The following is a 16,309-nucleotide window of genomic DNA, read 5'->3' as shown; positions in this document are numbered from 1 at the left end:
TTATTAGCCACCAGAAGGCTTGGGTTTTCTGCTGCAGTTAATTGTGCTGACTTTCTCCTGGGAATGAAGAGCAGGTGCCTGAGCACTGGGCTCCCAGTTCTGGCCTATGACAGCTTCCAGAGCTTCCGGGGTGGAGAACAAGCCCTCTCTCCCATCCCAGCTCTCAAACCTGAGGAGCAGGCTGAGGCCTGATTGGGGCTTTCAGCGTGAGGATGGTGGTTGGTCACCCTGAAGAAGAGCAGCACTGAAGCTCATGGGAGCCAAGTCCTGGACCAACAGGGCAGGGCGAGGGCTGGAAGGTTTCAGACTCTGAGCCCTGTCCTGGTAGGGCGTCAGCCAGGAAAGGAGGAGAGGGGGATTGCTCATGGCCTGGACCCCTGGCGCCAACACAACTGGAGTTGGGACGGTGGAGGGAGAGGGTCCCAGGACCTTATGCTGCTTGGGCAAGGAATCCAGTGGAGAGGCTAGGGGTGGGACCAGCTGGAGGAAAGAGCACCACCCCAGGCGAGTGCAGAGGCTTCTTGGCTGAGCTTCTGTTGTGGTCTGGGCTGCCTTATTGGGTAGCACAGGGGTCTAGCTGCCCTGAGTTGGAATCCTGGGGTCTGATTTACTGTTGTATAACCTGGGCAGGTAATTGCTCTCTCAGCTTCAGTGTCTACAATGCGCTCATACCCACCACAGTCCAGACCCTGTCGTGTATACAGTGGTTCGTATACATTGTGACAGTGACAGAGTGGTTACCACGGAGGCTGCCTTGTAGAACGGCCTGCCTAATAATAGATACGTAAAGAACACGTTCAGATATATGAGACCGACAGCTCAAATTCCTCAGATACCAAAGACACGAGCAGAAAATTTTCACAAGTGTTAAACAGATGTGTGAAAAAATTCAACCTCAGAAATCACAAAAAGGGAGCTAAGGTAACACTGAAGTGTCATTTATGATGACTATTACTGCTTTATGAAAAATTAATAATATGTTATGCTGGTGAGGCTGCAGTCCAAATGGTACATGTAAACATTTTGATGCAGCTTTTTGGGAGCATTATCTCCAGTGTATACCTACAGCCATAAATGTTTCTAATTTTTGGAATTAATTGCATTCTAATCTGTGGAATTAAGCCTAAAATAATAATCATTTTCAAAATATTTCTTACGAGAAATTGTCAAACATACAGAATAATAATTAGTTTAACGAACCCCCATACTAAAAAAATATTTTTAATATTTATTTATTTGGCTATGCCAAGTCTTAGCTGCAGTATGTGGGATCTTCATTGCCGCATGCAGTATCTAATTCCGTGACCAAGGATGGAACCCAGGCCCCCCTGCATTGGGAGCAAGGAGTCTTAACCACTGGACCAACAGGAAGTCCCCTAAAAGAATATGTTAACTGAAGAAAAAAAGCCATATGAGTCAGGATGTCCACAGTCGAAAATGTAAAACAAAATAGGTATAGAATGAATGCATTGTGATTCATCTTCATATAGACTATCATGTCGCAATTAAGATGATAAATGTGAAAACTATAGAACTGTATCAAGTACCACCTAATATTAATCAGAATTTCAATGATCTCTACAGATAATGACAATAGCATTTAAATGATTTCTACAGACAATGAAATAGGTGCGGAGCCTCCTTCTCCCCACCGTTGCTTCCCCGCTTCACTCTCGCAGACAATGACAATGATATCTACAGATAATGACACGATAGATAATGACAATATACTTGAGCAGAGGTTGAAAGGAAATATGCCAAAGTATTTGCTGTGTTGAGGTGGAGGGTGATGAACTCAATTCTTTCTCCTTGAATGTTGTTGTTATATTAGTTTAACCATAAAAATTAATCAGGGGGATAGTCAGGTTTTCTTCCCTGAATCAATCTGTGAACATGTATTCACTGGGCACCTATTCCATAAGGCCAAGCATGATAGGTTGTATTAATAAGAGATAAGGGGGGACTTCCCTGGCAGTCCAGTGGTTAAGATCCTGCACTGCCACTGCAGGGAGCTCAGGTTTGCTACTTGGTCGGTGAGCTAAGACCCCACATGTTGCATGGTGCGGCCAAAATAAATAAATAAAATATAACAGTTTATGTGTCAAGGTACATCGCTCGTCACTCTTAAAAAAAGATGCGGCAAGGGACAGGCGCTGGACTCGGTTTTAGGGCGGGGGCTAGTCCACAAGATTCTCAAACTCTACAAATGTCAGAGCTACATGAGACCAGTCTAACACCTTCATTTTGCAGTCAAGGGCCTTGAGGCCCAGGGAGGCTAAGTGACCTGCCCAGAATACCCAGCCAAAGCCTGGCAGTCCCACACAAAGGTGGGCACTCCCACCAAACCAGCCAGCTGGCCTGGCCCCTTTCTTCCTGTCTCAGGGCACCTCTGTTTTCCTGGAGTTGGGAAGAAGGCAGCCAAGTAGAGAACACTCTCCCAGTGTGGAGGCAGGGGCTGGATGTCCTGAACTGGAAGGGCACAGGGATGCTGCCCCGGGATATCAACCTCATGCCTCGCTTGTCTCCCCAGGACCCTGAGTGGGCTCAGCCAGACCCACTCCTCCCAGCAGCATGTGGGGCTGTCCCAGACCGCCCGACTTTATCCAGCCCCTGCAGCGAGTGGCCAGCTGACCTCCAATGCCTTGCCCATGGGGCCAGGTCCCGAGCGGAGGGATGGTGCCCCACAGGCAGCATATCTGGACCACCCATCATCCTCCTGGGGTAAGGATGCCCTGTCTCCGGTTCCTCATAGACCCTCCTTCTCTCCACCACTGCTTCCCCGCTTCACTCTCTCAGAAAGGCTGAGTTGTCACCCTGTTGCTCATTCTTTCAGCCAATGAACAGTTGTCGAGCACCTGCTTTGTGCCAGGCTCCAGGGGTCCCAAGCCAGCTGTTAGAGAGACTGTGCCCCCTTGAGACACTTAGGCCTTGACTTGTCCTTTTCCACCCCATCTGTCACCTGTCTTGCCTTTGCGTCCTTCGTATCCAGCTGTGAACCTCACCTCCCCGGTCCCAGTCCTTCCCCTTCATCCTTTCTGCAAAGCTCGAGCCTCCTGGACCAATCTGACCAGTTGCTTCCTTAGCACCTACAGCGGGACCTCTGCTTCCCAGAGGAGAGGACCGGGCGCCCCTGAGGATCCCACCTTCACACATCCTTGATCGTTGCTCAGCAGTCCTTCCTGGGGTGCCTGGACACTTTGTCTCTCTCATTCCTCAGAGCAGCCTCTCCAAGAGGCCCGCACCTTCCCCAGCCCCATCCCACGGCATGCTTCTTACTCCCCAGAGTCCTCACTTTCCTGCCCCCGCCATGCCATGCACGTCATTCCCTTGCCTAAACCCGGGCCTGAGCTGACTGCCTTTCTTTGTTTCCCATTTTTAAAGTTGAGGGGAAATTCACAAAATGTAACATTAACCATTTTAAAGGGTACACCTCCATGGTTTTCAGGAATCCACAATTTTATGCAGCCACCACCACCACTGTCTAATTACAGAACATTGCCATAACTCCAGAAAGAAGCCCCATGCCCGTTAAGCAGTCACTCTCTTCCCCCCAACCCCCACCCCTCGCTGTCCTTAAAGATTTGCCAATCGTGAGCATTTCGTGTAAACGGGATCTTTTTGTCTGGCCTTTTGTGTCTGGCTCCGTCACTTGGTATAGTGTTTTCAAGGTGGATCCGTGTTGTGGACAACAGGCATGAGTGATCTTTCTTGCCGTCTTGAAAAGGAAGCACCCCTCCTCTTGTCTAAGGCATGTGCCACTATTTCTTGACTCCTCTGGACCCCTAGGCTGTCACTTGGCCTCCCCCCACCCTAGTTCTCCTCCCCCTTTGAACTGGACCACCCTCAGCCCTTCCCCTGCAGCATATACAGTTGCTTATAAATCTCCCATTCTTTCTCTCTCTCATAAACACACACACGCACACAAGGTTATTTTCCTCTGCCTTCTTTTCTGTCTCTGCTTGCTTCACAGTCAAGTCTATACAGACCTTTCATAGTTCCCTTCTCAGCCCCTCTGCCTCCTGGCTTCCCTCCCTGGCCCCCAGGATGGAATGAATACCCTTGCTTTGTACATCTGCTGTCACCACTCATGTTGAATGAAGCGCCCTCCTCTTACTCTGCTACAGTGACCTCCCAACTGCTCATCCTGCCTCCCCAATCACCTGTTCCCCCCCGCTGGAAGGACATAACACCCCCACTCCCTTTTGACCTCTCCCTGAAAACTGTCAATGATTTCCCACCACCAGCTGGATAAAGTGCCCTATGCGCGTTCTGGCCCTTAGGGCCTCCAAAACCTGACTCTCATCGTTCTTTCAGGCATTCTCTTGGAAAACTGTCTACGCTGGCAAGTCTGAGCTACATTCTGTTCTCTGCACTGGGGTTCAGAGCCCAGCTGCCTCCCTTGCTAGCTGTGTGACATGGGATACAATCTATCCCTCAGTGAGCCTCAGTTTCCTTACCTGTCAGATGGGAATGCTAACTGGGATCTAGGAACATGGCCAATATTCAACCACCTTAACCTACAAAGATGGCAATTTTCAATGGTTCTACCTAAAATAAGACTCCAGAGGGTTGAGAGTCGTTGTGCATGAAGCCCGAACTCAGCTGCTGGCCCATCGGCATCCCTCAGGAGATGTTGGACCGTGAGCTGTTACCCTGCCCCCACTATGGGACCTTACATCCAGGAGGGACTTAGCAAATGCCCTTGGGATGGATTCAAGCCAGTTCTGTGTGGGCCTTGCTAGCCAGCCTCTGGAGGTCACAGCTGTGCCTCTCAGCCCTGCCCCCTGGACCCAAGCCCTCTCTCTGCAGGGCTGAATCTCACGGAGAAAATCAGGAAGATCAAGATCGTCTTCACTCCCACCATCTGCAAGCAGACCTGTGCCCGCGGGCGCTGTGCCAACAGCTGCGAGCGTGGCGACACCACCACCCTGTACAGCCAGAGCGGTCACGGGCATGACCCCAAGTCTGGATTCCGCATCTGTGAGTCCCTTCCCAGCTCAGAAGGCTCCTGGCTGGCCCTGGGGCGGGTGTGGGGGTTTGTGGGGAGGCAGTTGGTCAGAGGGACCGGCCTGCCTTGGCCTGGAGCCCAGCTCTTCTGCAGGAAGGAAGCCCGGAGCTCTCCTACTGTGGCTCCCGTGAGCTGTCTGGGATCACACAACTCTGAGTCCTCACCCAGCTCTGTCACGTGTGACTTGGCAGGTCACACAACCTCTCTGAGTCCCGGTTTCCTCATAGAGAGGTGAAGCAGTAAATAGGGCCACTTCCCTCACCATCCTCCAGGTCACCTTGGGGCTGAGGAAAGGCAAGGCCTAGTTATTATCCACCCTCCTTCACTCCCAGGCCTCCTGGAAAGTCCCTGCATTTCCGAGGGGACCGGGTTCCGGAAGCCATCAGACTTGGGGGCCTGGTCACCCCCCTCCCCCAACCCTGCCAGCCCACATTGTAGGTGCTGCTGTATGCTTCCGCCGCCAGTCACCCTGAGGTCGGTGTTGTAGATTTTTGCCAGATCCCCTGCCTGAATGGGGGCCGCTGCATCGGCAGGGACGAGTGCTGGTGCCCCGCCAACTCCACCGGGAAGTTCTGCCACCTGCCCGCCCCCAGGCTGGACCAGGAGCCTCCAGAGAGGGGCCCCCGCCACAGGGCCCCGCTGGAGAGCCCCTTGAAGCAGTCCACCTTCACACTGCCTCTCTCCAACCAGCTGGGTGAGTGTGGGCCTGGGGAACCACGTGGGGTGGGTGCTGGCATCCTGACAGAGGAGATGGGAAACTGAGTCTCCAGCACTTCCTTCTCCTCCATCCTCAGGGCCCAGTTTCATTCCTTAAAATTTTCTCTGCCTTTCCTTCTGAGTTCATAAATTTATTTATTTATATATTTTTTGCCCTTACCCTCTACTGGGTGCTACGAGTAAGACAATAGAGTCTAAGGGTAGGTCCTGACTTTAAGGAACTCATGGGTCCTGGTCAGGAGAGGGAAGATGCCTCTATTATTAGGTGCCAAATAAAGGGCAAAAAATACAGAATTTTGTAGGAGATCAGGAGAGAGACCCGAGCCCTGAGTGTTCTGGGAAGGCTGCCTGGAGGAGGTGGACTTCAGTTAAGCCTTAAACAATGGGTTGGTTTTGGTTAAGCAGAGGGGAGTGGGAGGGCTTCCAGGGCAGAGGGACTGGTCTAAACAAAGGCATGGGGTGGGGACCACGCAGGGTTGGTTGGGCTGGAGCCCAAGGGCTGTGCAGGATCGTGGGAGGAGGTGGAATCAGGAAGGTACTTTGGAAGTTGGTAACAAAGGTTCTTCATAGGAAGGTGTGGAATGAAGGAGTCTGTGCTTTGTCCTGTCCTCCCTGAGAAATTCTTCTGGGGTTTGGGTAGAGAGTGAAGAAACGGAGGAGAGATTTGGGGAGACACACAGGGGCCCACGTGGCCCAGGGCTGATGCCACTCCTTAGAGGGTGGGGCCCTGTGTCCCCACCTCTGACCCCAGCCCCTCTGCTCAGCCTCGGTGAACCCCTCCTTGGTGAAAGTGCACATCCGCCACCCGCCGGAGGCCTCGGTGCAGATCCACCAGGTGGCTCGGGTGCGAGGCGAGGCCGAGGAGGCCCCGGAGGAGAACAGCGTGGAAACCAGGCCCTCGCCCCGGCTCCCCGCCCGCCCCGGCCACGGCCGCTGGGACAGCAACCGCATCCCTGCCCGGTCCGGAGAAGCTCCCCGGCTACCTCCCCCAGTGGTGCCCAGGACTCCGGCCCTGCTGGGCCGATGCTACCTGAGCACTTTAAACGGACAGGTGAGATCGTGGCTCCAGCCCCAGCCCTGGGGGCTTTGAGACTGTGACTGCTCCCTCAGTGCCGCTCCTCCTTCTCTCTCCTCCTCGTTCTTAGAGAATGTGGGAGTCTGCAGGGTCTCCCATTTCCCAGATGGGAAAACTCAGAGCATAAAATTGCCATGAATGTCGAGAGGTTGGGCAAGCCAACCCATGCTCCACTGGGTACATGCCAGGCAGATAGAAGAGGACCCAAGAGAGGCCCCCTCTGCAGGGGCATCGGCATCCTCGAGTCCCAGCAAATCCTGAGCTCTGCTGGAGCTGAGTATAGGACCCCCGGGGCATGGATAGAGGGGCTGTTAGATCTGGCAAGGAGTTTGGAGAGTTGAGTAACAGAGATGTAAAATCAGCAAATGCAGATTAAATCCCGAAGCCTTGGGCATGTGAAGATAAAAGACGATCCATTCCCTTTTTCACTGATGGGATCCGCAGTCAGTGATGGGAAATCAAGTGAGCTTTTCTGAGTCCAGGCCCTTTATCTTTATAGGGGCTAAGCCAGACTCAGGATGGTTTTCCCTAGGGTTGCAGTTTGGCATTTCTGAAAACCCCTCCCAAGTTTAGGGAGCTGGAACAGGTGGGAAGTAGCTCAAGGATAGGATCCTGGGTCCCCGGAGCCTCTCAACTGCAGTGTTGCTGAGCATGGGCCCTGCTTGAGGGAGGTGGTCCTGGCATTCTCTGGAGTTTGATGGAGGAAAGCCCATCCTTCGGGACCCCTGTGTCTTTGGACTCGGGGCATGGATGGGGGGCAGTTTGCAGACCTCACAGAGAAGATCTTGTCTGGGTGTGTCAATTCCACCCCGTCCCCTAAGCTTAGTGTCTGGCAGGGTGGACCTCGGGTTTCTCCACTTCCTTCTGGGACAACGCCTCCCCTCCCCTCCCCTCCCTTGGGTGGGGGCATACTCCGGCAGTATGTGAGGGGTGAACTCATGACTCAGCCTCTCCTGGGACATCTCTGTGCGGGAGAGGGAACCAGGTGACGAGTGCCCATGGTCCTTTTTTTTTCTCCAGTGTGCCAATCCCCTGCCGGAGCTGACAGCCCAAGAGGACTGCTGCGGCAGCGTGGGGGCCTTCTGGGGGGTGACCTCCTGTGCCCCATGTCCACCCAGACCAGGTGAGTGCTGGGTGCCAGGCTCCAGGGTTGTGAGCAAAGCTCTCTGGCCTCTGCAGCAGACACCCCCCACACACACACCCCACCCTGCGTCTCCCACCAGGGTCTCAGAGGCCAGGCAGGTAGAAAAGGCTGGTAAACTGGGCAGGCTCTCCAGGTCTGCTTCTGACTGGTGGCAGAAGCTCCTGACAGCTCAGACCCACAGCCGGGTCCAACGTGACCTGCCTGCTCCATCTGATGGCCTTCACCAGTTGTTCTGAGTGAGATTTTAGGAATCCCATCCCAAGCTGGGCCCCCTGGTATACTCCTCAACCCCTTCCACATACCCCCTGCCCAGGTCCCAGAGGCCCCGAGGTTTCTGATTTAGTGACTCAATGTTTCCTTCATTCTCTCCTCCTCACCCCCTGCTTCCTACCTCCCAGTCTTTGAATCTGGGTTGGGCACCTGCCCCAGAATAGCCTGGCCCTTGGGGTATGTGAAACTCCGCTTCTGGCCCTCTTTCCAATGATGAAATAGCCTAACATATTCATTCACTCATTCAGTCAGTCAGTCAGCAAATACTCATCACGTGCCTCGTGTACTCTGAGCCCTGAGAATTCAGGAATGCTGCTCTCACAGGCATTGATCTTAAAGTTGGGAGGTGGGTGGCAAGGCTCCTGTGCCTGAGTATGGCTCCTGCCACTCAGCCTGTCTTCCCTTCCCCGCCCCATGCAGGTCTCCCTCCTAGGTCTGAGCCCAGGCCTGGCAGGTATTTCTTTGCCTGTCAGCAGTCAACTCCGTGAGTCAGCTTTGTGGGGGGCCTGGCCCAGAGCCCGAAGGTGGGAGCGGCAGGACTGTTCCTTACTTCAGACTCGCCTGTGGAGCAGTGATCATATTTTCCAGGCTAAAAAAATATGCGGACAGTTTGACAGTGTGATAGACTCTTTGGTGAAGCAGCACAGGATAGTAATTAGCTTCCAGGCCTGAGTGTCCAACACATGATGGGTACCAGTCCCAGCTCTCACCTGCTGAGCTCTTTCTGCCTCGTCTTCGATCTGTGGAGTGGAGGCAGGAACAGTGCCAGCCTCGTGGGGCCTCTGTCAAGAGTCAGGGAGAGGGTGCCTGTACCTACCATTAGGGCATTTCATGGTAGCTGTTATAATTACCGTTAGAAAGTGTCCCTCCAAAAAGGGTAAAGGGACTGGCCCCAGCGCCTGGAGGGGAAGAGTATGGAACTGCTCAGCATCTCCCCCTGCAGGCCAGAGATGTTTTCACCACATTTCTTCCTCCCGGTCAGACCCACCCTCGAGACTTCCTCACACCACACGCCATTCACCCAGCACTGATGAAGTACCCATAGTGTGCAGCCCTGACCAAACAGTGAACAGATAGAAACAGTGCCGCCCCTCTCAAGCATACAGTCTGGTGGTGGAGGGCGGTTGCAGACAGTAGAGCTGGGGCCACAGATAGCTCCTGTAGCACCTTTGTACAAATGAGTGAAAGGTGCCCCTTCCATGTGTTCAAAATAGTCTTTATAATTAGACAAATGCAGGATGCCATTGATTCTGTCAGATGTCATCCTTTTGTGCAGTGTGCAGCCTGCACATCCGTACACTGTGGGCTAGGAGGTCCTTCCTCAAACTGATGGATCAGGGAAGGCCTTTGTAGGAGGTGACATCCAGGATGAGATCTAAAGTATTATTAGAGTAAGCCAGAGAGGTGGGGAAGTGCCTAATAACCCAAGAAAATTGCATAGACCGGCGAGATCAAGCGCGTGAGAACATTTCCTGGAGCAGAACACCCCCAAGGCTGAGGCCTCACCCCCTCCCTGTACCAGGTAGTGCCTCCGAACACCACCTCCCTGACTGTGTTCAGCACATCTCAGCAAGCTGGGCACCAGGGTGCAGACCCTGGAATGTTAAGCATTCCCCATACTGAGCAAGAAATTACAAAGACAGAGCAATGTCAACATTTAAAATGTGGTAAAGTGCAGTTGGGCATAGTGGAGAGAAGGGGCAGGACGCTGGGGAAACTTGTTTGCATTGACAGGGTGCCAGACAGCTCCACGCCCGAGCCTGGGGAGCCGGGGTGAGGAGTGTTTCTTTAAGTAGGTAAGACAGGCAAACTACTGTGCAAGACTCAGGAAAAAGAAGGTGAGCGCCTGGGGTGGATTTGGGAATGGTTGGCAAGACTCCTGTGTTCTAGAACGTTCTCAGCCCTGGTGGCTTTGCCCCTCTGAACCTCGACTTCTCTTCTGATAAAAACACTACTGCACCCCTCAGGGAAGGGTTTTGTTGCTCCCAACAAGGTAGTCTAATAGAATCAGGGATGAGGGAAGTAATAAAACCAGAAGCTGGGGTGGAGGAGGAGCCACGTGTGACTTCATAGCTTTCCCTAAATCACCTTTGACTCTTGAGGTTGTACAGGATGGTTGAAGAAGGTCCCTGCAGAATGCTGCTATTTGTGACATGGGAAAGGACTGCCTTGATGTCTCAGTTACATGGCTCAGACAAATCTCTTTTCCTTCCAAAAAAAAAAATTCCTCGATGCCTTCTTTCTCAAGGAAATAGCTCAAGGAGTCAATCGAGGCCAGCCTCTGGTCCCCCCACCCTTTCTCCCTTCACTCTGAGTGGCAGATGCAGCTGACCTGCCAGGACCTGGCCTGAGCCACATCTTCCTGACCCCTGGGCAGTTATCAAACGTCCCGGCTCAAGAGCTGCGGCCATCCCCACACCAGGGTCAGGAGAGCACACACCCCTCAAAAACCACTTTGATTGAGGCCACATTTTTGAGTTTTTACCCGAGAAAGACAGACATCTGGGTTGACTGGAAAGTTGGCCGCTGCCCCATTTGGCTTGGCACTGGCCGTGTCAACCCTGAGGCCCCTTTGCTGCAGCAGGCGGGGCTGGCACACAGCATGCAGCCCGCAGTGGTGGGCCCCAGCTGTTTGCCACAAGACCATCTCTCCATCTGCCTGGCATGGGATGAGTTCACCTCGGAACCCAAGCCCCTCCTGTATCTCCAGGGAGAGTGGATTCTCTTGCTCTGCCCCTTCAAGGAATTCTACGACTTTCCTTCTGAAAAAAACAATTATAGCTGCCAGTTCATGAATTTTTACACTATGCTGTGCTTTCACGTGCATTATCTCACTTCACTGTCATGACCACCTGCAAGCTAAGGATCTTTATCCGCATTTGTTGGGGGAGAAAAATGTAGCTCAGAGAGGGCTAAAGAGCTTCTCCAGGGTCACACAACTAGGACCAAGGAGCTGTATTTCAAATCACACTGTGTCTAATGCTTAACTAATCAGGATCTCCGTAATCGGTGAGGGGGGTGGGGGGGACTAGCGAAATTCGCTCAGTCATGTCTGACTCTTTGCAACCCCATGGACCATACAGTCCATGAAATTCTCCAGGCCAGAATACTGGAGTGGGTAGCCTATCCGTCCTCCAGGGGATCTTCCTAACCCAGGGATTGAACCCAGGTCTCCCTTATTGCAGGTGGATTCTGTATCAGCCAAGTCACCAGGGAAGCCCAAGAATACTGTAATGGGTAGCCTATCCCTTCTCCAGCAGATCTTCCCAACCCAGGAATAGAACTGGGGTCTCCTGCATTGCAGGCAAATTCTTTACCAACTGTGCTATCAGGGATGCCCTGGGACTGCCTGATCCGTAATCAGCAAGGAGTGGGGTGGGGGTGTTGGGGCTGCCTAAAGACAACACCAGTCAGGATACTAGACCAGGATTTCAGTCAAGAGGGTGCATCCCAGGACTGTATTCCAGGTGTACATGAAAGCCAGCATCTGGCCAGAAGACTGGATTGAACAGACAGGCAAGGCACCAGCCTGGAGCACTGGTCTGAGTTAAGGGAGATGTGTTGAAAAAACAAGGGGTTGGGGGAAGAGCAGGTAGGCTTGTTCTGTGTGGTTTGGTGAGGGGGAGAAAGCAGATGTATGGAAGTTTCTATCAGGCAGAGCTCAATTGGAAGCTGAGCAGTAGGGACAACTTATTAAAAACTGCAGCTATCTAGCTCTATAGTGGTATGTTTCCAGAAGTCCTCAGCCCCCCACCACGAAGAGCGTGCCTACCAAGAATTAGCGAGTGGAAGGAGTGGGAGAAGGAACTTGATTTTCAAGGGGATGGAGGTTTATGTAGATGTCTGGAAATTGATTTGAAACTCTCAGTAGAAGGAAAGCCTTGGTTTGGGTTGGTTTTGCCATGGTCCTTGCCCACAAGGGGTGTTCCAGCAGTTGGTTTGTGATGTCAGCCCCTGGGGAGAATGCGCGTGTGAAGGTGATGTTTGAGGGGGCTAGGGCAGAGAATCCTAGTGTGAGTCACGGCAGCATCACCCTGTCATGTCCTCCGTGTGTGTGTGTGTGTGTGTATGTGTGTGTTAGTCGCCCAGTCGTGTCCAATTCTTTGTCCCTCCAGGCTTCTCTGTCCCTAGAATTCTCCGGGCAAGAATACTGAAGTGTGTATCCATTCCCTTCTCCAGGAAATCTTCCTGACTTAGGGATCGAACCTGGGTCTCCTGCACTGCAGGCAGATTCTTTACCATATGAGCCACCAGGGAAGCCCCACATCCTCCTTCAGTTCAGTCGCTCACTCGTGTCCAACTCTTTGCGACCCCATGAATCGCAGCATGCCAGGCCTCCCTGTCCATCACCAACTCCCGGAGTTCACTCAGACTCACGTCCATCGAGTCAGTGATGCCATCCAGCCATCTCATCCTCTGTCGTCCCCTTTTCTTCCTGGCCCCAATCCCTCCCAGGATCAGTCTTTTCCAATGAGTCAACTCTTCGCATGAGGTGGCCAAAGTACTGGAGTTTCAGCTTTACCATCATTCCTTCCAAAGAACACCCAGGGCTGATCTCCTTCAGAATGGACTGGTTGGATCTCCTTGCAGTCCAAGGGACTCTCAAGAGTCTTCTCCAACACCACAATTCAAAAGCATCAATTCTTCGGTGCTCAGCTTTCTTCACAGTCCAACTCTCACATCCATACATGACCACAGGAAAAACCATAGCCTTGACTAGACGGACCTTTGTTGGCAAAGTAGTGTCTCAGCTTTTCAATATGCTGTCTCGGTTGGTCATAACCTTCCTTCTTAGATGCTCTTAATTCAGAAGGTGTGATTTGAGCCGGGCACCATGCTTGTTCTCATTTCGTTGCATGCTAACCACACCTCTAGGTGGTGTTCCTATCTTCATTTTATAGATGAAACTGGCCCTGAAGCTCCAGGTCTATGTGACCCCAGCCCCTAGTTCTAATTGCTCTGTAATCTGCTTCCCCTGCCTCTTGGCTTGGGCATTCACTGAACTAGAGGACCCGGGCCGGGGGAAGAGCTGTGCCGGGGTGGGGCTCCTGTTTCCTGCAACTCTGGGTCAGAAGCCCAGTCTCCTGCCCTAAAGAAATGAGATTTTCCGAATTGCAGTTTGTTGGGCTGAAAAAAAGTCATGACTCTTTGGCTCAGGGTTGTTCTGAGAGCTTCCAAGGGACTCAGCCTCCTGGGAAATGTGCCTCAGCTCATGTTCACACCCTTCCTACCCCCGCCGTGGCGTCACTGACACGTGGCATCTCTGGCCTGGAGAGCCCCAGGGAGCGGTGGGGTCGGGGTGGCTGGTGTGGTACCCATTTGAGCCAGGTATCTGACCAGACCCCTCCCTACCTCATGGTTCGTAGTGGCTGAGACACCCATTTTGACCTCAAATCCACCCTGAAGAAGCAGTCAGAGCCCATCTTTGGGTGGGATTTCTGAATCACTGGTAGCAGCGAGGGTGAACCATCAGGACTTCACCACCAGAATAATGGACATTATGATAATATTCAATATGTGACAAGCCTCACGCTCAGACATTTTCTTGCTTTAGTGTTCACAATAATGCCCCGAGAAAAGAATAGTCATCTTCATTTTACTGATAAGAAACCTAAGGCTCAGAGAGTTACTTGCCCAAGTCTCTCCAGCCAGTAAGGAGCAGCCAGCCAGCTTGTTGTCCTTAAAACTGTGTTGCTGGAAGGGAGGGAGGGAGGGAGGGAAGGAGGGAGGGGGGAGGTCTAGGGGAGCATCTCCAGGGACTGTGCCAGGCCCTGAGCTAGCTTTAGTCTGATGTTGATCGTTTCAGTAAAGTTAATTCTCACAACAACTCATAAACTGAGTTTCTATTCCCACTTCTACATGGGAAAAAAATTAAGGCCTTGAGGGAGATTAAGAAGTGTGCCCCAAGTCACACAGCTAATCAGAGCGGAGCCAGGAATTAGATGTGAGCCTGCCTGTCCCAGCACCAACACCCTTTCCGCTGCCCCCAGGAGAGTCGAAGTTTTCTTTCCAGCTTACCCGCCAGAGTTTGCAAATCAGGACTGAAGCTTCAGCCTGTACATGTGCCCGTGTGTATCGAGCTTAGCCTCATCCAGCGTGTTTGTGTGTGTGTGTGTGTGTGTGTGTTCTCTGGACCCTCCACATCTCCCTGCTACAACCATCTGTCATCACAGACTGAGATCAGCGTGGCTTGTAAACAGCCCTGTAGCCAGACATATGTCTCCCCCCATCTCCTCCCCAAGCTCTGTCAACAGAGTCGGGGCCAAAACTGTCTCCAGCAATTAGTTTGCCCTTGTTGAGGCCTCCCTGGGGATTCCAGCAGCTGAGGGTAAGACTCAGCAGGGCAGGGGCAGGCTGCACCCAGTGGCCCTTCTGCTTCCTTCTGAGAGCAATGGAGGGTTGGCAGTGAGTGGACAGGGCCTGAGGCCAGGGCCGGAAGACTGAGCTCCAGGCCCATGTGGCCCAGGTTTCCTGACCAGGAAAGTCACACACATCTGCTCGACCTGCTTCCCAGGCATCTGGGGATGTTCAGACTCCTTGGAGTCCAGGTTGAGTCCAGCTGACCCCTCAGCAGCTGCTTTTGCTTCTCAGGTCAAGGTCCTGACTGCAAGGCCACTCTGCAAGAGCCTCTTTGAAACACCCATGGGAATCTCAGCCCAGCACTCTGTCTTTCCGGATCCACAAGTCCTCTGCTCTCTGACCCTGGTTTTATCTTGATCTGGCTGAGGGGCCATGGGAGGAGCAGAGGGTCTTCACTGTGTCCTTTATCAATTCTATATGATTCTCCCGTTGTACACATTGTGGAGCATTTGCCAAGGATCTGATTATTTCCCCAGCATCTGATGAATTCCTCTGACCTCTTTCAGGATGACTCTGCCTTCCTTTTCTCATTCACTCTCTTGATCCCTTGTTCTTAATGAGGAGGAGGTCCCAGGAAGAGTGATACGTCTCCTTCTGGGCAGGTATCACCCTATGGCCTCTGGACCCTGGTACTCTTGTCCTAGACAACTCCTAAGGCTTGTCATGAATTCATGAATTCATTCATTCATTTGTAGTTAGTAGAGGGATGGTTCAGAATTTGTCTTCTGGAGGCAGATTCATAATCCCAGTTCCATTCACCAACTGGGTGACCTTGGGCATGTGTCTTATCCTCTTTATGCCTCAGTTTGCTCATCTGGGAGTTGGGGATAAGATTAGTATCTCCAAGGGCTGTTATGATGATTAAATAAGTTATTACCTGTAAAGTCTTTATAAAAGGGCCTAGCCCATAGTACAAGATATTTTGCTGTGCTGTGTCAGTCACGTCTGACTCTTTGCAACCCCATGGACTGTAGTCCACCAGGCCCTTCTGTCCATGGGGATTCTCCAGGCAAGAATTCTGGAGTGGGTTGCCATGCCCTCCTCCAGGGGATCGTCCCCTGGCAGATTCTTTACCAGCTGAGCTACCAGGGAAGCCCACGAGCCTTTTTAATGCTTGCTATTATATTATTCATTCCATTTTGATTGAGTGCCTGTATTGTTCCATGTGCTGGGCATATTTCCAGAGACATAGCAATGACAGAGAAGGTAAGGTTCCTGTCCTCACAGAGCTTACACTTTGTCAGGGGAGCTTGACAAAGAGCTTACAGTTTACCAGGGGAGATGGACAAGCAAACAGGCAGCGACAGCACATTTAATCACTATGATGAGGGAAGGCCCGTGTGCATTGGGAGCACTTGAGAGATGTGCCCGGTGATACCCGCTTTACCCCATCAATGCCAAAATCTCACCCAGAGCCGTGGATGGGTGCTGCGTTCTCATCCCAAGCCAGGGTCTCTCCCTTCCACATGGTCGTCTGACCTTTGATTTTCTTTCCCTCAAAGGGATATAAGTAGATTCTTCTGGATCGGATGCTGCACTTGTCCTTACAGAAGCTGGGAAGCAGCCCCTTATAGATGACATGGCCTCTGTGAGGTGTGAGGAGAGGCACTGAGGTTCCTGCTAAAGTGGGCATTTCACCAGGAACACTGGCTTCGGCATTTCTCTATAAGAAGCCTGCCCCCACCAAGGGTTGTCCAGTCAACGGTTTCTCTTCAGGCCAGTGAGAGGGCAGAGT

General features: G+C 52.3%; 1 protein-coding gene across 4 annotated transcripts in view; it reads left to right on the top strand.

Annotated features, from left to right (window-relative positions):
- LTBP2 (latent transforming growth factor beta binding protein 2) overlaps positions 1 to 16,309 on the top strand; it is a 111,109-nt gene that overhangs the window by 51,908 nt on the left and 42,892 nt on the right. For all 4 annotated transcript variants that reach the window (XM_069597067.1, XM_069597065.1, XM_069597066.1 and 1 more), the window contains exons 4-8: positions 2,531 to 2,721; positions 4,810 to 4,980; positions 5,496 to 5,702; positions 6,490 to 6,776; positions 7,821 to 7,923. In XM_069597067.1, coding sequence (XP_069453168.1) covers positions 2,531 to 2,721; positions 4,810 to 4,980; positions 5,496 to 5,702; positions 6,490 to 6,776; positions 7,821 to 7,923 — 959 coding nt within the window. The remainder of the gene's footprint in view (positions 1 to 2,530; positions 2,722 to 4,809; positions 4,981 to 5,495; positions 5,703 to 6,489; positions 6,777 to 7,820; positions 7,924 to 16,309) is intronic.

Source organism: Ovis canadensis, chromosome 7 (assembly GCF_042477335.2).
Source record: "Ovis canadensis isolate MfBH-ARS-UI-01 breed Bighorn chromosome 7, ARS-UI_OviCan_v2, whole genome shotgun sequence".
Lineage (NCBI taxonomy): Eukaryota > Metazoa > Chordata > Mammalia > Artiodactyla > Bovidae > Ovis > Ovis canadensis.
The sequence above is the reverse complement of the archived record's forward strand: the minus strand, read 5'-3'. Positions and strand labels throughout refer to the sequence as shown.